Raw genomic sequence first — 15,857 nt, 5'->3', positions numbered from 1 at the left:
AAAATAATCCTTGGGTATGGACCGACATTTTATGAATTCATGGAAAACAATAGTCAATGACCTTTGTGTATAAGTATGATAAATACATATTTCATAAAAAAGAATAGGCGCACAATTTCATTAAAAAAAATAATGTATTTTATCACACAAAATATTTTCTCTACTAATAAATATATATAAATATAAAAAATTACATGAGAAATTGTTAACTTTAATGCTAGAATAAGTTGAAGTTTAAGAATTAAATGAGTTCTATAAAGGCTAACAAGATGAAATTGTTGCTAAAAAGAGTTGAATTTTTTTCCTTGTCACACTAGCTGATTGAAATTTTTTTGGACCCTCTTCCATCATGGGCCCTGGGCGATCGCACTGCAAATCAACCCCAGCCTGGATTATGTAGCAGAAACTGGGAAGTACTAAAAAGATGTCGACTGGAAGCAATTGTAGATTCTTGAGGGTAAGAGTGGCATGAATAATGGGATGCTTCAGAGTTCAGGGTATAACAAATTGTGATTCCCTTTATTCTACTTAGTTAAAGTTAACCGATGATTATGGTCCTAAAATAATGTGTGATGCACATCAAGAATGAATATATAGAAGCATAACAACCCATTACATGTGTGTTTGGAAATTCACTACAAGATAATCACGTCAATTATGTTATTAAACGTGGAATTTATAACTCCCTGCTTTTCATTGAACATGAAAAATGATGTCTAGAATGTACAACCAAACATGTTATACAAATAATTGAGTCTGTATATAACTTTTTGGTATGTTTGGTGCTGGTTAATTAAATGCATATCACATTCAGTATTGAGAGTAAGGGAGAAACGAAAAAGAAGGGTTGAAAGACAACAGTAGGGTGACAATAAGTAAGATATTATTTCATATTAGGCTTGAGGCTCAATCTACATGAGTGGACTATCTCAGCCCAAAGATTGCATCAATTCAAATTGTGTTAATTGAAGTCAAAATTCAAGTGTAGGATTTTAAAGATACACTCGTGTACAATAAATCATACATCAACTTAGAGTAAAATTACTATATTGCTATATTAAAATAGGGTAATATTGTTTTTGAGTGGTCTTGCGTATCATGCTGAGAAATCTAACTCATCTTAGAGTCCCTATTTTCTTTCTCCCACACATAATTCTTCTCTCTTTATTAAAACTGTACAAAGTGCAATACTTCACAACTTTTCTTCTCAAGGAATGTTGTTAAATTTTGATGTAAAAAATTATAAAGTTATTTTAAATCTTATAAATTCATAAAATTCTTTTAAATATTTTTTAATTTTTATGATATAAATTCGTCAATAAATTTTGTTTATAAAGTCTTTTGACAAACATTTTCACTTAATCTTTTAAAATTTAGGAGACTTTTTTTTATCTTAGAATAATTTTTTTTAAGGTATGTGAAAGTAATTTTTTAAAATCACAATCCAATACACACACTCCTTTAGTAATGCATAAATTATAAGACATGATATCTAAACTATTAAAATTAAGGAAACAAAATTATATAACAATATTAAGCATGTTTAATAACAAAGTAATATGTTAAAGTACAATTTTAATATTAAGAATCAATTTGGTCTTTATTTTAAAAAAATCAATTTGGTAATTTTTCTTTTAAATTTTGTTTTTCCAAAATCATTATCATTTTTTTATTTATTTTGAGACAGCCCCATTTTTTATTTGAAACATGAAACTTGGCCGATTAAGATAAATCTAATGAAACATGGTCAAATAAATAAATAACTTTAAAATTGTATCTCAAAATAAAAAATAATCATTATTTTAAAAGGGATCAAATTGGATCTAAATGAAAAGAAAGATGACTACAAAGTATATTTTAGTCCAACTCCAAGTAATAAAAAAATACATTATTTCTGTTTTTTTTTTTTTTTTTTGAGATAAAGACCTTTATGCATAACTAACATCGTAACGAACAAAGGTACGGTGCTTGTTTGTATGCTCCTGCAATTGCAATTTTCAAGTTGCTGACGTTTTGAGGAGAATCGAAAGAGCAAAAGCAAAGGCAAAAATGATGCTAAAGAGACTGTTACTGCTACTAAAACCCATAACTGTATTTTCACCACCTTCCCACACCAACCCTCAGGTAATGCCTTCTTCTCAACATTGGATGCATCATCCACTATGTTCCCTTTTCGTTTCATCGCCCCTTTCGCATTCTTAGTTACCCACTTCCCGTGATGGGTTTGTTTGCGTTTTTGAGTCTTCTTATAGGAGACCATGGTTGAAGCCTGAAGGGTTTGTTCTGCACTTCCACTTTCCGATGTGCACACATCTTGCTTGATGAAATGCCAATGTGGGGGGTTGGTTTTGCTGTGCTTGTTGGAATGTGAAATGGGTCGGTGGGAAATCAAAAGATCAAACATTTTTTATGTGCCTTTCCAGATACATTGATGTTTCCCTCCTGTCCAACTGCATCTCTACCGAGAAAAGCTTTAGTTAAATGCTCAATGCTTGTTTATATGTGTTTGTTTGTATTGGTAAAACATGGGGTAGTAATTTCTTGCATATGAACTAGAATCATGAAAATAACTGTGTTTGTGTGTGTGATCGTGCGTGTGAAGGATATAAGGTGATAGTGTTTTTTTTTTTTTTTTTTATCGGCAAATGTTAGTTTTTGTTATTTGGGGGAAATTCGAAGCCACGACTTCTTTCTCCCTCCCTTCTCCCTTCACTACTAAGCCAACCTTATATTTCCTATCAGGTGATAGTGTGCTCTCATCAAAAGAGCTAATATTGACTATATAAGTAGCCATACATGAATAGTCAAGATGAACTCCTCTAAATTGTCATGTGTGTGTATGAAGAAAAGTATAAGAATATATGATACTACTAAACTGATTTTTATGCTTTGATTCCTAAGGAAGTATCCGGGAACTTGGTCCTTGATGTCTTACTTAATAAGGGGTACTTCCAGGGTTTTAGGCTTGCATTTTTACTTGGATGTTGGGCTTAGTTGTAGTTCTTTCTAGTGTAATTTGAAATTTGAATGCTGTTGGAAAATTTGCAGATCTTACAGTTCTTGGAGAATAGGAGAAAGGTGCACCATGATGCAATAAACTTTTGTCAAGCTATTCTGCAAAAAAAGTCAATTGAATGGAAAGCTGTGCACCGTAACAATTTGTCACAGCCCATCAATGATGTTGACCTAGTTATTACACTTGGTGGCGATGGAACTCTTCTGCAGGCCAGCCATTTAATGGATGACAAAATTCCTGTTCTTGGAGTGAATTCTGACCCTACACAAATTGATGAGGTGTATATACATGTAGTTTTGGTTTTAATATTGATATATTATCTTCAATGTTCAAATATTGTATTTGATCATCTTTTGGATTATGCCAATAAAGAACCAACCTGACCAGATAGCCTATTTTGATCATATTTCATTTGCAATAGGTGGAAGAGTTCGGCAGTGAATTTGATGCTCACAGAAGCACGGGCCATCTTTGTGCTGCTACTGTTGAAAACTTTGAACAAGTGAGATTAACTCTTTTCTACCTGTGTTTGGCATAGAAATATTGGCAGTAATCATTTTTTTTCTTCCTTGCTACTCCTTGAGGTGTGGCAGCAAGCATGTGTTGAATGAAAGTTTGATTATGCAGTAACTTGAAATGTTAAAATTTGATGACACTATTGTTAATTTATCATAATGATGAACCAGTAATTACTCTTGTGAAACCAATTTAATCCTTATATATCATGACTTACCTGTCAAGGCCAGTTTAGCATGGAACAGAGATAGGACTGATTTGAGAGGTTCTGAACTTACATCTAAACAATGGTGTGAAATGAGGAAACCTATGTTGATGTGTATTGAACATCCATTTCCCTCCTTTATAAATACTTTTTTGGCCACTCAACTTTGATGCAGGTTTCAATTTTGTTACAAAGCTTATAATTTGATACCAATGTAGTCCATAAGTTGATGAGCTGCAAGCCTGTAGCACAAGTGGCAATATCTTTTGAAGGGGAATCTATTCGTAAAATAAAAGTTCTCAAATTTCTAATAAGTATGTCCTAAACATAACAATTTGTTGTTTCCCCATATGACACATGCAAATTAAGGGATTTTCTCTCAACACATGAATTCCATGCCAAATATTCTCCTACAGACCTACTTATGCGGGCAACTGAAAGGTGAAAATGGGACAAAGTGTAATAATAAAAAGTAGACAAAACTAATTTATTTTTATCTGTGCATTTTGTTGCTTTCAGTATGATATTTCTTCTATCTAGTTTTAAAATCTTTTTCAGGTTTTAGATGGTATACTTGAAGGTCAAATTGTTCCTTCCGAACTAACAAGGATTGTGATGTCTGTTAATGCACTACACTTGCCAACTTTTGCTCTCAATGATATCTTAATTTCACATCCATGTCCTGCTTCACTTTCTAGGTTCTCCTTCAGGTAAGGGCTTCACTATGAGAAATTAAAACCCTTAAACTCATATATCTTATTTCCATGTCAGTTCATTAATTCTCTGTAAAGAAGCCAATTAAGCATGCATTTTTGCAGAATCAAAGAGGGTGACCAGCCATGTTCTCCTCTAGTTAACTGCAGATCAAGTGGTCTAAGAGTTTCAACAGCTACTGGTTCAACTGCTGCAATGCAATCGGCAGGTGGATTTCCAATGCCCATTTTATCCCAGGATCTCCAATACATGGTAAGAGAACCTATTTCACCGGGGGCAACCTCAGACCATATGCATGGGTTGATCAAACCTGACCAGACAATAGTCGCTACATGGACTTGTAGAAAAGGTGTGATATATATTGATGGTTCTCATATCAATCATACCATCAAAGCTGGGGATATCATTGAGATATCTTCCAAAGCACCAGTCCTGAAAGTTCTCTTGCCTCATCAGTTATAGTTAGAAAAGATGTCAAGTATGTTTCGTGGTATATCGTCATCAGGAGAATATGCAAATTTAGCTGGAGGATTAATGTGTTTAACGAATAATATATGCCACATGAGCTGACATGGCTATAAGCTTGCAATGTTCCATTCCTTCTTTAAGGGCTGAGTTGAGTGGCAAATGGAATTCTGAGTCTCATGCATTAATATCCAGGCCATAAATTCGAAGCTGACTAGACTTTAAAATTGAGGAGCATAAAGATTCCCATGTAAGTATCACTCAAGCTCCAAGGGGAGTATATTTCATAATGGAAAGAAAGTCTTGTGGTTCACAGATAGCCAGGGCATTTTGCTACTTAGTGCATCTCATCTTTTATCCTTTATAGTGGATGAGAGATTTGTTATATCCCTTTTATTAAAGTTAAAAACAGGCCCATCTTGAACATGCTATTGTATTTTGGTGCTAATAGCTAGCTGTAAAGAATGTTCTTGCAATGGATATACATGACCAAATATGCCAGTCGCCTACCAATCCTGCAACTGCCTAATGATTTGGTAACTTACATAATACATACAGATTAGCATTTTTTTTATGCCTTTCATAGGCTTATATAAGAGTACATCATAATCCCAACCATAAGGCATTGGAATTTTCAATGTCAATGCAATCTTTTCCCTTATTTTGCAATGAAGTGTAAACAAAGATGTGGAGCGTGTTTGGATTGGATTGGATTTGGTTTTTGTTACATCAAGTTCAATAAACACAGCCTAGGAGCTTTAATGTAATGTGTCTTTATTTGGACCATGTTCGGTAATATGACAGATCACCGTGGTGTTTTTCCAAAGTTTTACGTAAACTCTTATACCTCATCAATGAAATGACTATTCAGCCAAATATTCATATTAATATACAGCTCAAAATTGTGGTAAAACTGTGTATTAAGCCTTATAAAGTTGCCAGCAATTGTTATTGTGATTTTTTTTTTTTGCTGATTTAATTATTAGCATATACATTGACTGGCACCACTCAGTTGCCATAATAGATGTAGAAAACGAACTTGAGACATTATGATCTTGGGCCAATGCCAGTAAATGAGACTACTAAGCCAAGGTAAATGGGTCTATGTTTGAGCTTAAAGTTAGGCCTGAATATAGGGACTTTTAAGGCCTAGTTCTATGGACAAATGGTGCATAGTTTAAGCTTGATCTAGACCAGATGACCAAAAGGAAAATAGCTTGATCACAAGGCCTAAAAGCATTTCTTTATATGCCTCTCTCTTTTTTAAAATAAAAAATAAAAATCTTACCCCCCCCCCCCCTTATTCTTCTCTTTTCTTATGCTCTTCTATTCAATTTTCTCTATACTAAAAAAAAACTATTATCAAATAAAATATGATACAAAAAATTGTATGTTAAAGGTCCCTTAGCTTGTGTTTGGTAGAGTGAAAAAAAAAAGTGTGAGAAAAGAAAAGGGATAAAAAGAGATTAAAGAGAGTGAAAAGGTTATTTTGATTTAGATGAAAGAGAATAAAAAAGAGATGAAATATTTGAATTGAAGTGGCTAGGTAGGTAAGAAAAGGAAAAAAAATAAAACATTTATTCAATTTCCATTTTATTCCCAATTAAATATTTATTCTGTTTTTTAATATGAAAATTTTTTTTATAAATAAAAATCCATATAATCAATTATGTCCGAGGCATAATCGATTATATGCCTCGAAACTTTTTTTAAAAGAAAAATATAAGGTATATAATCGATTTTCCCTTAAGCATAATCGATTATGTGCATTTGTAAATAACTAATTTTGTTTAACAGGGTTTGCGAGGAGAGCTTCAGGAGAAGGCAACGATTACGGTTTGAAGAAGAAGAAGAAAAAAAAACAAAGTTCATGGGTATACAGTTGATGCCACAATAGTCGCGAGCATGAGGAATAAAGGAAGGGTTGTTTTAGAAATAAGGACATATACTTTGTATTTCATCAGTTTTTAGTTCACATTTGCAATGAAAGTAATTTAAGTGGATCCCACCAAATTTTTAAGCGTGTGTTTGGAAAAAATATTCCAACGTGGATCACTGTTCTCTCTTCACATCCCTTTGAAGCAATAAGAAATAACTTCTGAATTATTAAGGGTTTTGGGTGTGGTTTTTGTAGCGGATGTGGTGTGTGAACGTCATTCCAAACACGATATGTCCCTAGTTTGGGAATGAAATTATGACTAGGGGTAACATTTTATCTTAAAGTGGGAAAAAAATAATTAGATGTTAAATAAAAGTTCCAAATATCTTCTGGTTTTCTAAAAAATACATGTTAAATGACATTCAACTTTTCAAGAAACATTCGATTAAACTATCTTCTTTTTGTGGTACAAAACAAGCTTAGTTCCATTTAACTATCAAAACATTGAATATTCACTATCAATGTAACAAAATATCCCACTCTTGGCTCAATCCACTCCACCCATTGAGATCCCAAGTTTTGAACTTCAATTTCTTTCCCTCCCTTTCTTTCGCCAAAAACATGGTGTATCTCTTCTTGTGCCACAAAATATCCCCCCACTCATGCCTGAACTAATAATCTACGTCCCCCTCCTTCGTTTGCCCAAACAATGGGGCCTCACTTCACACCTTGCAAGCTCCCCCCAAAACTCCCATTCCATTTTCTCAGGGTACAGCGGGACATGATACAACCCTGTACCCCTCTCATTTTGTTCACATGAATGCTAACATTTCCCAAAATTAGTGGATGTGTATTCTCCACCGGTTAGCAAAAATATAAAGCTCAAAAGCCCCCAGATAGAAATTAAAAAAAAGGAAAAACAAAATATCCAAAACTATATCCAAAAAATTTCAGCCAAAAATTTCACCTTTGGGAATGTATATATATATATATATATATAAATCCTAGATTTTTGTTCTTTTTAAGATTTTGATTTCTTACAGTAGCATTACTGAATCCAGCACAGGCGGTCTCCTCTGCCACGACACTACCCGTTTGCTGCCACGTGTACATGAACCTCGTGGCCGCAAAAAATATCCTTCATTTTTTTCTTCTTTCTCTTCTCCGCCACTTCTTAAACCCTGCTCCTCTGCTTCGTGGTGCCCCAAACCTCTTCTTCTCTTTCTTTTCCCTCTCTCAATTCCAAGTGGGTTTTATCTTCTTCTTTTTTTCTTTCTCCAAAAGTGTTAAAATTTTAACTTTGTTTTGCCTTAATTTGATTGTTTTATGCAGAGTAGACAGTAGAATTAGACACCCTTTTGGAAAAGGAAGTGTTTTTTGAGGGAAAGGAGGGAATTTTTTGTGTGGGAGGGTGGAACCCGGAATTCGGTTTGGTTGGGGTAGAGAGGATGAAGATTCAGTGTAACGTGTGTGAGGCTGCGGAGGCCAAGGTTCTTTGTTGTGCTGATGAGGCTGGGCTGTGTTGGGAGTGTGATGAGAAGGTTCATGCGGCTAACAAGCTTGCCAGCAAGCACCAGAGAGTGCCTCTTTCTACCTCTTCCTCTCATATGCCTAAATGTGACATTTGTCAGGTGTGTTGCTTTTGTGGTTTTTACTTTTTTTGTTGTTTGGTGGGGTTGTGTTGATTGGAGATTTTCTGTTCTTTGGAAAGGGTGTTGGGTGTTATCAAATGACTGTATTAGATACTGTTATCATATCTTATTTTATGTATTGTTTGGTGAGTTGTTTGAATAGGATAAGCTTAAGTTGTTTGCATATTATATCCTATTCATGAGCTTAAAAGTTTTCCTAATTCGTAAAAAGGAGTTGGTTTAGGGATAAATTAGATAGGATAAAGAAAATTTCCCCCTTTCACCCCACCTCACATGGGACAACTCTTTGTTACACCATCGCTAAAACTACTGCTGCCACAACTATTGTTGCCACTTCAATCACTACCACCACCACCAATTATGTAGGCTGTGAGCACCCTTACTACTGTCACCACTACTACAACTATAACAAACATGACAACTGCTGTCTCCACCATAACAATGATCACCGTTGGCCCCACCACCAACCCCACCATTGTTACTTCAATCAGTCTTGTCATTGTCACTACCCTCATCACCACCATTGCCGCGATCAATGTTGCCACAGCCACCATTTTTGCCACTCTTGTCATTGTTGCCACCACTACCATTACTTCTCATAAGAATAATTTTGTCATTTACATAAAAATTATATTACTATCCACTAGATTATCTATTGTGCGTCAAACACATGATAGGATAAGAGCTTTTCCTGTCTATATCTTTTTCTATTCTTATCCTGTTCTCTTATCTTGTCCATCCTTAGCCTATTTTGACCACCAAACAAGTGCTAATTTCATTGGACAACATTTTCATTGAATATAACTTAAGTCTTAATGAAAATGATCTAAAAAATAAGTTCCTTTTTTTTATTGATATTTTACATTTTGAGGGTTTATACTAAATTCTGTTTTTATTGTTATAGAAAGAGCATTCCTTGTATTTATTGGTCATAAAGGTCTATTTGGTTTGAAAATGTTCTGCTCTCATTTTGTGCTTTATTGTTATAGGAAATCTGACTTATAGATGAAGTTTGAAATATCTTTGTTATTGAAACCATTGTCAGCATTTTATCATATTCTTATTTTATTACTTGTCCTGGTTCAATTTAAACTGCTTGTCATTTTGGATCAGCTTGTGATGATGGTTGAGTCTACTACTCTTTACAGGAAGCATTAGGCTATTTTTTCTGTCTAGAAGATCGGGCTCTGCTCTGCAGAAAATGTGATGTGGCAATACACACTGCAAATGCTTATGTCTCTGGTCATCAGAGGTTTCTTCTAACTGGTGTAAGAGTAGGCCTTGAAGCTACAGACCCTGGTGCTTCCTCAACTTCTTTGAAGTCAGATTCTGGGGAGAAAGTTTCAGATTCTTCTGTCTCTAGAAAGGTTTCCACAGCGCCCCAGCCATCAAATTATAATGAAGTGTTACCCGCTGAAGTTGGAGGAGTTGGGGAGTTTCCATCAGCCAAGGTGTCCTTTGGTGGTGGTTCCACAGCTGGAAATATCTCACAGTGGACTATTGATGAATTTATTGGCTTAAACGAGTTCAGTCAGAATTATGATTACATGGAAGGATCGTCAAGGGTATGTTCATAGTTGTTGAAATATACCCTCTTAGCCTAGTATCCCCTGATCATTGGTTTTGTAGAGTTTCTATCATTTAATGCTTTGTTTTTTTGACTGGGTTAGTATTGCAGAGTTCAGATTCATCTTTTGTCATAGATTGTGTATACTAGTGCCCCTTCAGACACACTAACACACGCGCGCGCGTGCAGGGAGTAAAAGGACAGGGATGGGGCTGATCCGGTCTTCTGAGGGAATATGCCCTGTTAACATGGTCACATGACTAAACAACTGGCCAATGTAGTATAAGTTTTATAAATATGTTGAATATTTGTGGTCAGAAAAGGTGTGAGTAGACTTCAAACAGTGGAATCTGACAGATTGGTTGGTTGAAGTGCTTGTGCTTGGTTTCATTCTTTCCCTTATTTGTAAGCCCGTTTTAAATTTGGAAAACTTGACCTTTTAGAAGTGCAATACTCAGTTGGCTTTCACCTGAAACTAATTGCTTTCTGAATTAAATATTGCCAATCGTGAAGATAAAAAATTATAATCTTAATGATGATGAGCCGGGAATGATCATCCTCAATGGTGATCCATAATCTAGATACCCTAGTCCTCTTGCATTTGAGTGCTTAAAAACATGATATTATTTGGATGAGAATGTGGATTGGAATTATTGTGCAGAATTTACTGATAGACACATGTAAGACAAATTTTCGACATTCAAATTACTTCAATCAAACAAAGATTTGAATTATATCTATATTCGTATTTTGAGAAAATCAAGAGAATCAAATAGAATAGGAAATTGATTAATGACTTTTTTTTTTCCTTTGTGACTATTCTCATTCAATTGATTATTTTCACATTTATTGTGTATTTGTGTGCTTACCATGTACAGATAGTTAGGCAAAATACCATAGATGTCTTGTCTGTATGGTTGTATGGTTCTGTAACTTTTTTTTTCACCCTTCCTTTCCTGATGAGTCTGTGCAGGCTGACGGTGGTAAGCTTGGGGATTCTGATTCTCCTGTTTTAAGATCTGGTGAAGAGGAAATGGAGGAGGAGGATGACTATTTGGAACGCGTTCCAGATTCGTCGTGGACAGTCCCGCAGATCCCTTCCCCACCTACTTCTTCTGGGTTATGCTGGCCAAAAGACCATACTAATCTGTATGGTTCATCTGATAGTGTTCTGTTTGTTCCTGACATAAGCTTCTCTCACCTGCAACAATCTCAGATTAGTATTTTTTTGAGACGCCGGAGGCAGCTTTAATTTGTTTACTCTTTGCTAATAACTTGAGGCATTGATTTCTTTTATTTCTGTTATGATTCTAAGTTCTCTCATGTTGCAGTGAAGTGTCATTTCATTAGTTGCATATTTCTATTCTTGGCTGTCTCAGCCTTCTAGGGAGTAATCTAACTCTCTACATGTCATTGGAAATTTGCATAGCAAAGCAGCAACAAATAATGGGAGTTTAGAAGGCTTTTACTAGTAAGTTGGGTCTTGTAACATTATCAACTCCTCTCTAGATCCTATGTAGATGCATCTATTGGATTATAATAGAGATCTGATTCATATTGGTTTGTTTGTGTCAAGAGTTTTGCTCCTTCACAACTACTTATTCTAAGACAACTTGTTTCTTACCATGCCTTTGGCCGTGTTTGGTTTTACGTTGAATAATTTAAAGTTACATTAAAATACTAATTAACATGATCTTAGATTAATAATTACATGCTTGATTTTACATTAAAAAATTTCTTGATTTTACATTAAAAAATTGATTCTGAGTTTATAATTTTCAGTTGAGACAATTTTAGAGAGTTTTTGTATTAGATAAATAAAATTTATGTTGAATTTTACTATTAATTTGTTTTTAGAATAAAAACATTCCCAGGAAAAAGAATAAAAACATTCAATCATAAAAATCAATTTTAATTAGAATTAATTTTGTAATAATTTTTTCCAAACATACTAAGGGTATGGTTAAAGGCATGGAGTTTCTTGAGAGAGATTGGGAGAGTTTGTTTAAATTTAAAAAAACTTTAAAATAAGTGTTTTTTTATAAACTGTTTTATTAAAAAAAAATAGATAGGATTTATTTTTTAAAATAAATAGAAAATGTTTTTTTTAATCATAAGTAATTTAAATAATCATATTAAAAAATAGAAAGTTGATTATTTTATTAAAATAAATATTTATTTTATCAAATAATTTTAAATAAATTGATCCATTGATTAAAAGTCAAGATTACACTAGATTAAATTTTTGGATTAATTAAATTTGTGATCTTAACTTTTGTTTGACTGATTAAAGTTTTTAAATTTTTAAAGTTTTTAGTTTTTAATCTCTCAATAAAAATTTTAATTTATTATTTTTATTTATTTAATGAGATTTAAAAGATTAAAAACTATTCAAAAGTTTAAGGATTAAAATGTTAACGAAAAAAAGTTAAAATACATTAACTATTCATTTGTATAGGTCTTAATTATATTTTAGGTTAAATTATTCATTTGGTTCCTATTGTTTCATGATTCTTATTTTTCAAGTTTTTATAGTTTGAAAGTGATTTTTTTAGTTCCTATAGTTTATATTTTAATTTTCTTCTAGTTACTATAATTTAAAAGTATTTTTTTTAGTTTTTGTAATTTGTATTTTAATTCTCTTTTAATCTTTATAGTTTGAAAGTGATATTTTTAGTCCATATAATTTATTTTTTAATTATTTTTTAGTCCTTGTTAAAAAAAATATAAAAACAATTAGTTATAAATTATCAATTATTTTTTTTATTACAAATTATCTTACGATAAATTAGTTGTGAATTATTTATTAATATTTTTGTAGTTAATTATAATTAATAATATTATTCATATTTTGATGGTAAAGATTAAAAGGGAATTAAAATATAAAGTATAGAGATTAAAAATATTACTTTCAAATTATAAGGACTAAAAGAGAATTAAAATACAAGACTAAAAAAATACTTTTAAAATTATAGAGATTAAAAGAGAATTAAAATGTAAACTATATAGACTAAAAAAATCACTTTAAAAAATTATAGGGACCAATAAAATAGAATCGTGAAATTATAGAAAGGAAAGGAATAATTTAACCTATATTTTATTTTTTTCTTTGCCATTGATAAAATTTGAGAAAGACTAATGGTTAAGTTAGATAAGAACTTACGAGTCGTCATTTGTGAAAAGTGATGCCTTGTCTGTTAGGCACTCGATTATAAACCTCTCTTGATTTCTGATTGCACCTTGGTAGTGAGAAAGATAAATCAAGTTTGTCTGGTGGTCTCCAAAGTGGCCAACTACATGACGAATTTGATTTTTGGATTACTTTATTTTGAAAAAATAATTATTCTGATAATTTTTGGGCTACATTATTTTTTCTCCGCTTTTTTATTGAATTTATTTAATTTAGTCTCTTTATTATTAAATTTAATTTAATCTTTTAATTTTCAAAATTGAGTCAATGTTCTCATTTCCGTCTAATTGACATTTACAGTGTTAACCAACAAAAAATGTGAAGTTGACACATATTCTAATATTAATTGTCTTGATTATAATGATTATAAAAATTAAGGGATGAAATTAAATTTTTTAATAATAAAGAAATAAAATTGAATAAATTAAATAAAAAGATTAATCAAAAGAAGAATTTGGTCTAATTTTTACCTATAAACTACATACTGAAAATATGGAGAACTTATGTTTTTATCTTTGAATCTTTTATTTTATAAGCTGTACTTTCCTTCATTGATAGATAAAATGTGTTACATATTTTAATTCATTTTAATACAAATATATTTCTTAATAACAATAAATAATTATGGAAAATTCTGAGGCATTTTGTATACAACTTTTGGTGTCAATGGTAGATAATTTTAAACAACTTATTACGGGAATGAATTTTCTCATAAACATGATAAGTAGTGTCAATTAATTTATAATTTTAGAAAATGAAATGAAATTTTGAACGTACTGTTGATTTTGAAATTTTTATTTTATATGTTTTAAGTCATAAAGTCAATAACAGAGGTTCAAGATTAACTATCAGTCTATCAATGATATTGAGAATTATAGCAAGAGAAAAAAATCTTCAAAAGTTCATTTACATAAATGAACTAAAGTGCAACACAATGTAAAATAAAAATAAAAAATGCAAAGCAGTCCCAGATCTAAGACCTCGAGTCAGTAGTGGCAAAAAAAACTTGAGTCTCTAAATTTTTCATAAATGCCACTTTTTGTTTTAAACAATTTTATTTTTTATTTTTAGTCTATATTTTTCTTTTGCATATAGTTTTAACATCTTATGTCAAATAATAATATTAAATGATGATGTAACAATTATATTAATAAATAATTATTTAACTTGTCATATTATTAAGAGTCTAATGAGACATTAACTTATAATATTTTTGATAAATAATATTTTTAATCTCTCATGTTTAAAACACATACACTAGTTGAGGAGGATTAAAATTGAATGCAGATTATGAAAAAAATTACATAGAATTGTTTCGTCAAACTCTTGATAATGTGACAAGTTACTAAATTATCAATATGACACTCACACAACACTTAATTTACTTAATTGTTGAAACTAAAACGGTTAAAAAAAATATAAGGACCAAAATCATAAAAAAAATTTAAGAAGAAGGGTATAGTCTAAAAATATATTTTGTTTTGAAAAATAAGCTTAAATAATAACCATGACCAAGTGGAAAAATTGTCCATTTCTTTATTTATTACTTTTCTTTTTGGGTTAACTAAGATCTTATTCTCTAAATGTTTTTGAAATCTAGTTTTTAGTTCTTAAACTTTTCAAAAGTTATAAAATAAAATCATAATAAAAAAAAGTTGAGGGAAATTAATTGATCAAATAACAGTTTAGTAAGTAAAAACTTTAATGAAAAAATTGAAAAACTTTAATTTGATTAATGAAACAAAAAATTTGAGACTAAAAATTTAGTTAATCTTTTTTAAAAATTACTATTTGGTATTTTGATGCACGTGAAATACGGGGAAGAAAAAGGCCTAATCAAAGACCTGAAATTGAATGTGCAATGGGTGAATCTCAGTCTACACTCTACAGGACCTACTAGAACGATATTCATGGGAATAATTAGAGCATCGCCATTAATATGATAACGTTATTTCACCTAAAAAATCTCCTTAGATAAATGCTGATACCTAACACCCTACATGTCGAAGAACAAAATCATCCTTAACAGTATGAGTTATATTTGCAACCGTACATAAATGAATATTTTTTGCCTCATATTCTTATATATTCATATATCGAGTGATTGAGAATGAAACACCAAGACAAATACTGTGCTAAGCAGCTGTAGTCTACAAGTCATATTCCGCATGTGTGGAGCAAAAAGTGACTAATCATGCAAAATCATTCTTTCTTAATCTGATTTGATGCATGTTGAATTGCTTGACCAATTATTAAAATTCTTTCATTTTATTATTAAAACAATTTCAAATATTCTTTAGTTAATATAATATTATCAAGGGATAAAACAGTGATAATTTAGTTTTGAAAAAACAAAAATTCTGATTGAATTTTTAAATAGGTAAAAAATATGATAATTATATTATGTCAAATAATTTAATATCAAATTAATCATAAAAAATATAATTTTATGTTAAATTAGTGTGTTTGGATTGCTATGTACTAGTTTCAACCTTTATTTTTAGAAGCATCATCTTTTTTTGAAAGTGGGTTGGATTTCGTGTTATTGAATTTGAAATGACAAAATAAACACACTCTTAATTCTTGAATAGTATAATTTAATTACAAATTTATTTCACCAAAATTAACAAATAATCGTAATTGTTGTATTTTT

General features: G+C 31.4%; 2 protein-coding genes across 5 annotated transcripts; both read left to right on the top strand.

Moving 5' to 3' along the window:
* The first annotated feature begins 1,927 nt into the window (after positions 1 to 1,927).
* LOC114378449 (NADH kinase-like) lies at positions 1,928 to 5,433 on the top strand. The gene is made up of 5 exons (XM_028337037.1): positions 1,928 to 2,124; positions 3,049 to 3,294; positions 3,438 to 3,518; positions 4,296 to 4,447; positions 4,556 to 5,433. Exons 1-5 carry the CDS (start codon positions 2,050 to 2,052, stop codon positions 4,911 to 4,913), a joined length of 912 nt encoding a protein of 303 aa, XP_028192838.1. The 5' UTR covers positions 1,928 to 2,049; the 3' UTR covers positions 4,914 to 5,433.
* A 2,401-nt stretch (positions 5,434 to 7,834) lies between these two features.
* On the top strand, positions 7,835 to 11,589 carry LOC114380442 (B-box zinc finger protein 22-like). Of its 4 annotated transcripts, XR_003659714.1 has the most exons (5): positions 7,835 to 8,041; positions 8,133 to 8,426; positions 9,596 to 10,012; positions 10,126 to 10,419; positions 10,988 to 11,589. XR_003659714.1 is itself a non-coding variant. In XM_028339508.1 (4 exons), exons 1-4 carry the CDS (start codon positions 7,907 to 7,909, stop codon positions 10,162 to 10,164), a joined length of 885 nt encoding a protein of 294 aa, XP_028195309.1. In that variant the 5' UTR covers positions 7,835 to 7,906; the 3' UTR covers positions 10,165 to 10,547. The 4 variants fall into 4 exon arrangements, 3 of the variants coding, with proteins under 3 accessions (XP_028195309.1, XP_028195308.1, XP_028195310.1); XM_028339508.1 differs by lacking the exon at positions 10,988 to 11,589 and having other exon boundaries at positions 10,126 to 10,547; XM_028339507.1 differs by lacking the exon at positions 10,126 to 10,419 and having other exon boundaries at positions 7,839 to 8,041.
* The last annotated feature ends 4,268 nt before the right edge of the window (positions 11,590 to 15,857 follow it).

Source organism: Glycine soja, chromosome 12 (assembly GCF_004193775.1).
Source record: "Glycine soja cultivar W05 chromosome 12, ASM419377v2, whole genome shotgun sequence".
Lineage (NCBI taxonomy): Eukaryota > Viridiplantae > Streptophyta > Magnoliopsida > Fabales > Fabaceae > Glycine > Glycine soja.
This window is presented reverse-complemented; position numbering and strand designations above follow the sequence as displayed.

What these genes read in the sequence shown, in the direction of transcription:
- LOC114378449 (XM_028337037.1), top strand. Translation starts at nt 2,050, where the DNA reads ATGATGCTAAAGAGACTGTTACTGCTACTAAAACCCATAACTGTATTT. An exon ending in CTTCCCACACCAACCCTCAG is followed by an intron (nt 2,125 to 3,048) that starts GTAATGCCTTCT and finishes GAAAATTTGCAG; the next exon opens with ATCTTACAGTTCTTGGAGAA. An exon ending in ACCCTACACAAATTGATGAG is followed by an intron (nt 3,295 to 3,437) that starts GTGTATATACAT and finishes CATTTGCAATAG; the next exon opens with GTGGAAGAGTTCGGCAGTGA.
- LOC114380442 (XM_028339507.1), top strand. Translation starts at nt 7,907, where the DNA reads ATGAACCTCGTGGCCGCAAAAAATATCCTTCATTTTTTTCTTCTTTCT. An exon ending in TTTCCCTCTCTCAATTCCAA is followed by an intron (nt 8,042 to 8,132) that starts GTGGGTTTTATC and finishes TATGCAGAGTAG; the next exon opens with ACAGTAGAATTAGACACCCT. An exon ending in CTAAATGTGACATTTGTCAG is followed by an intron (nt 8,427 to 9,595) that starts GTGTGTTGCTTT and finishes TACTCTTTACAG; the next exon opens with GAAGCATTAGGCTATTTTTT.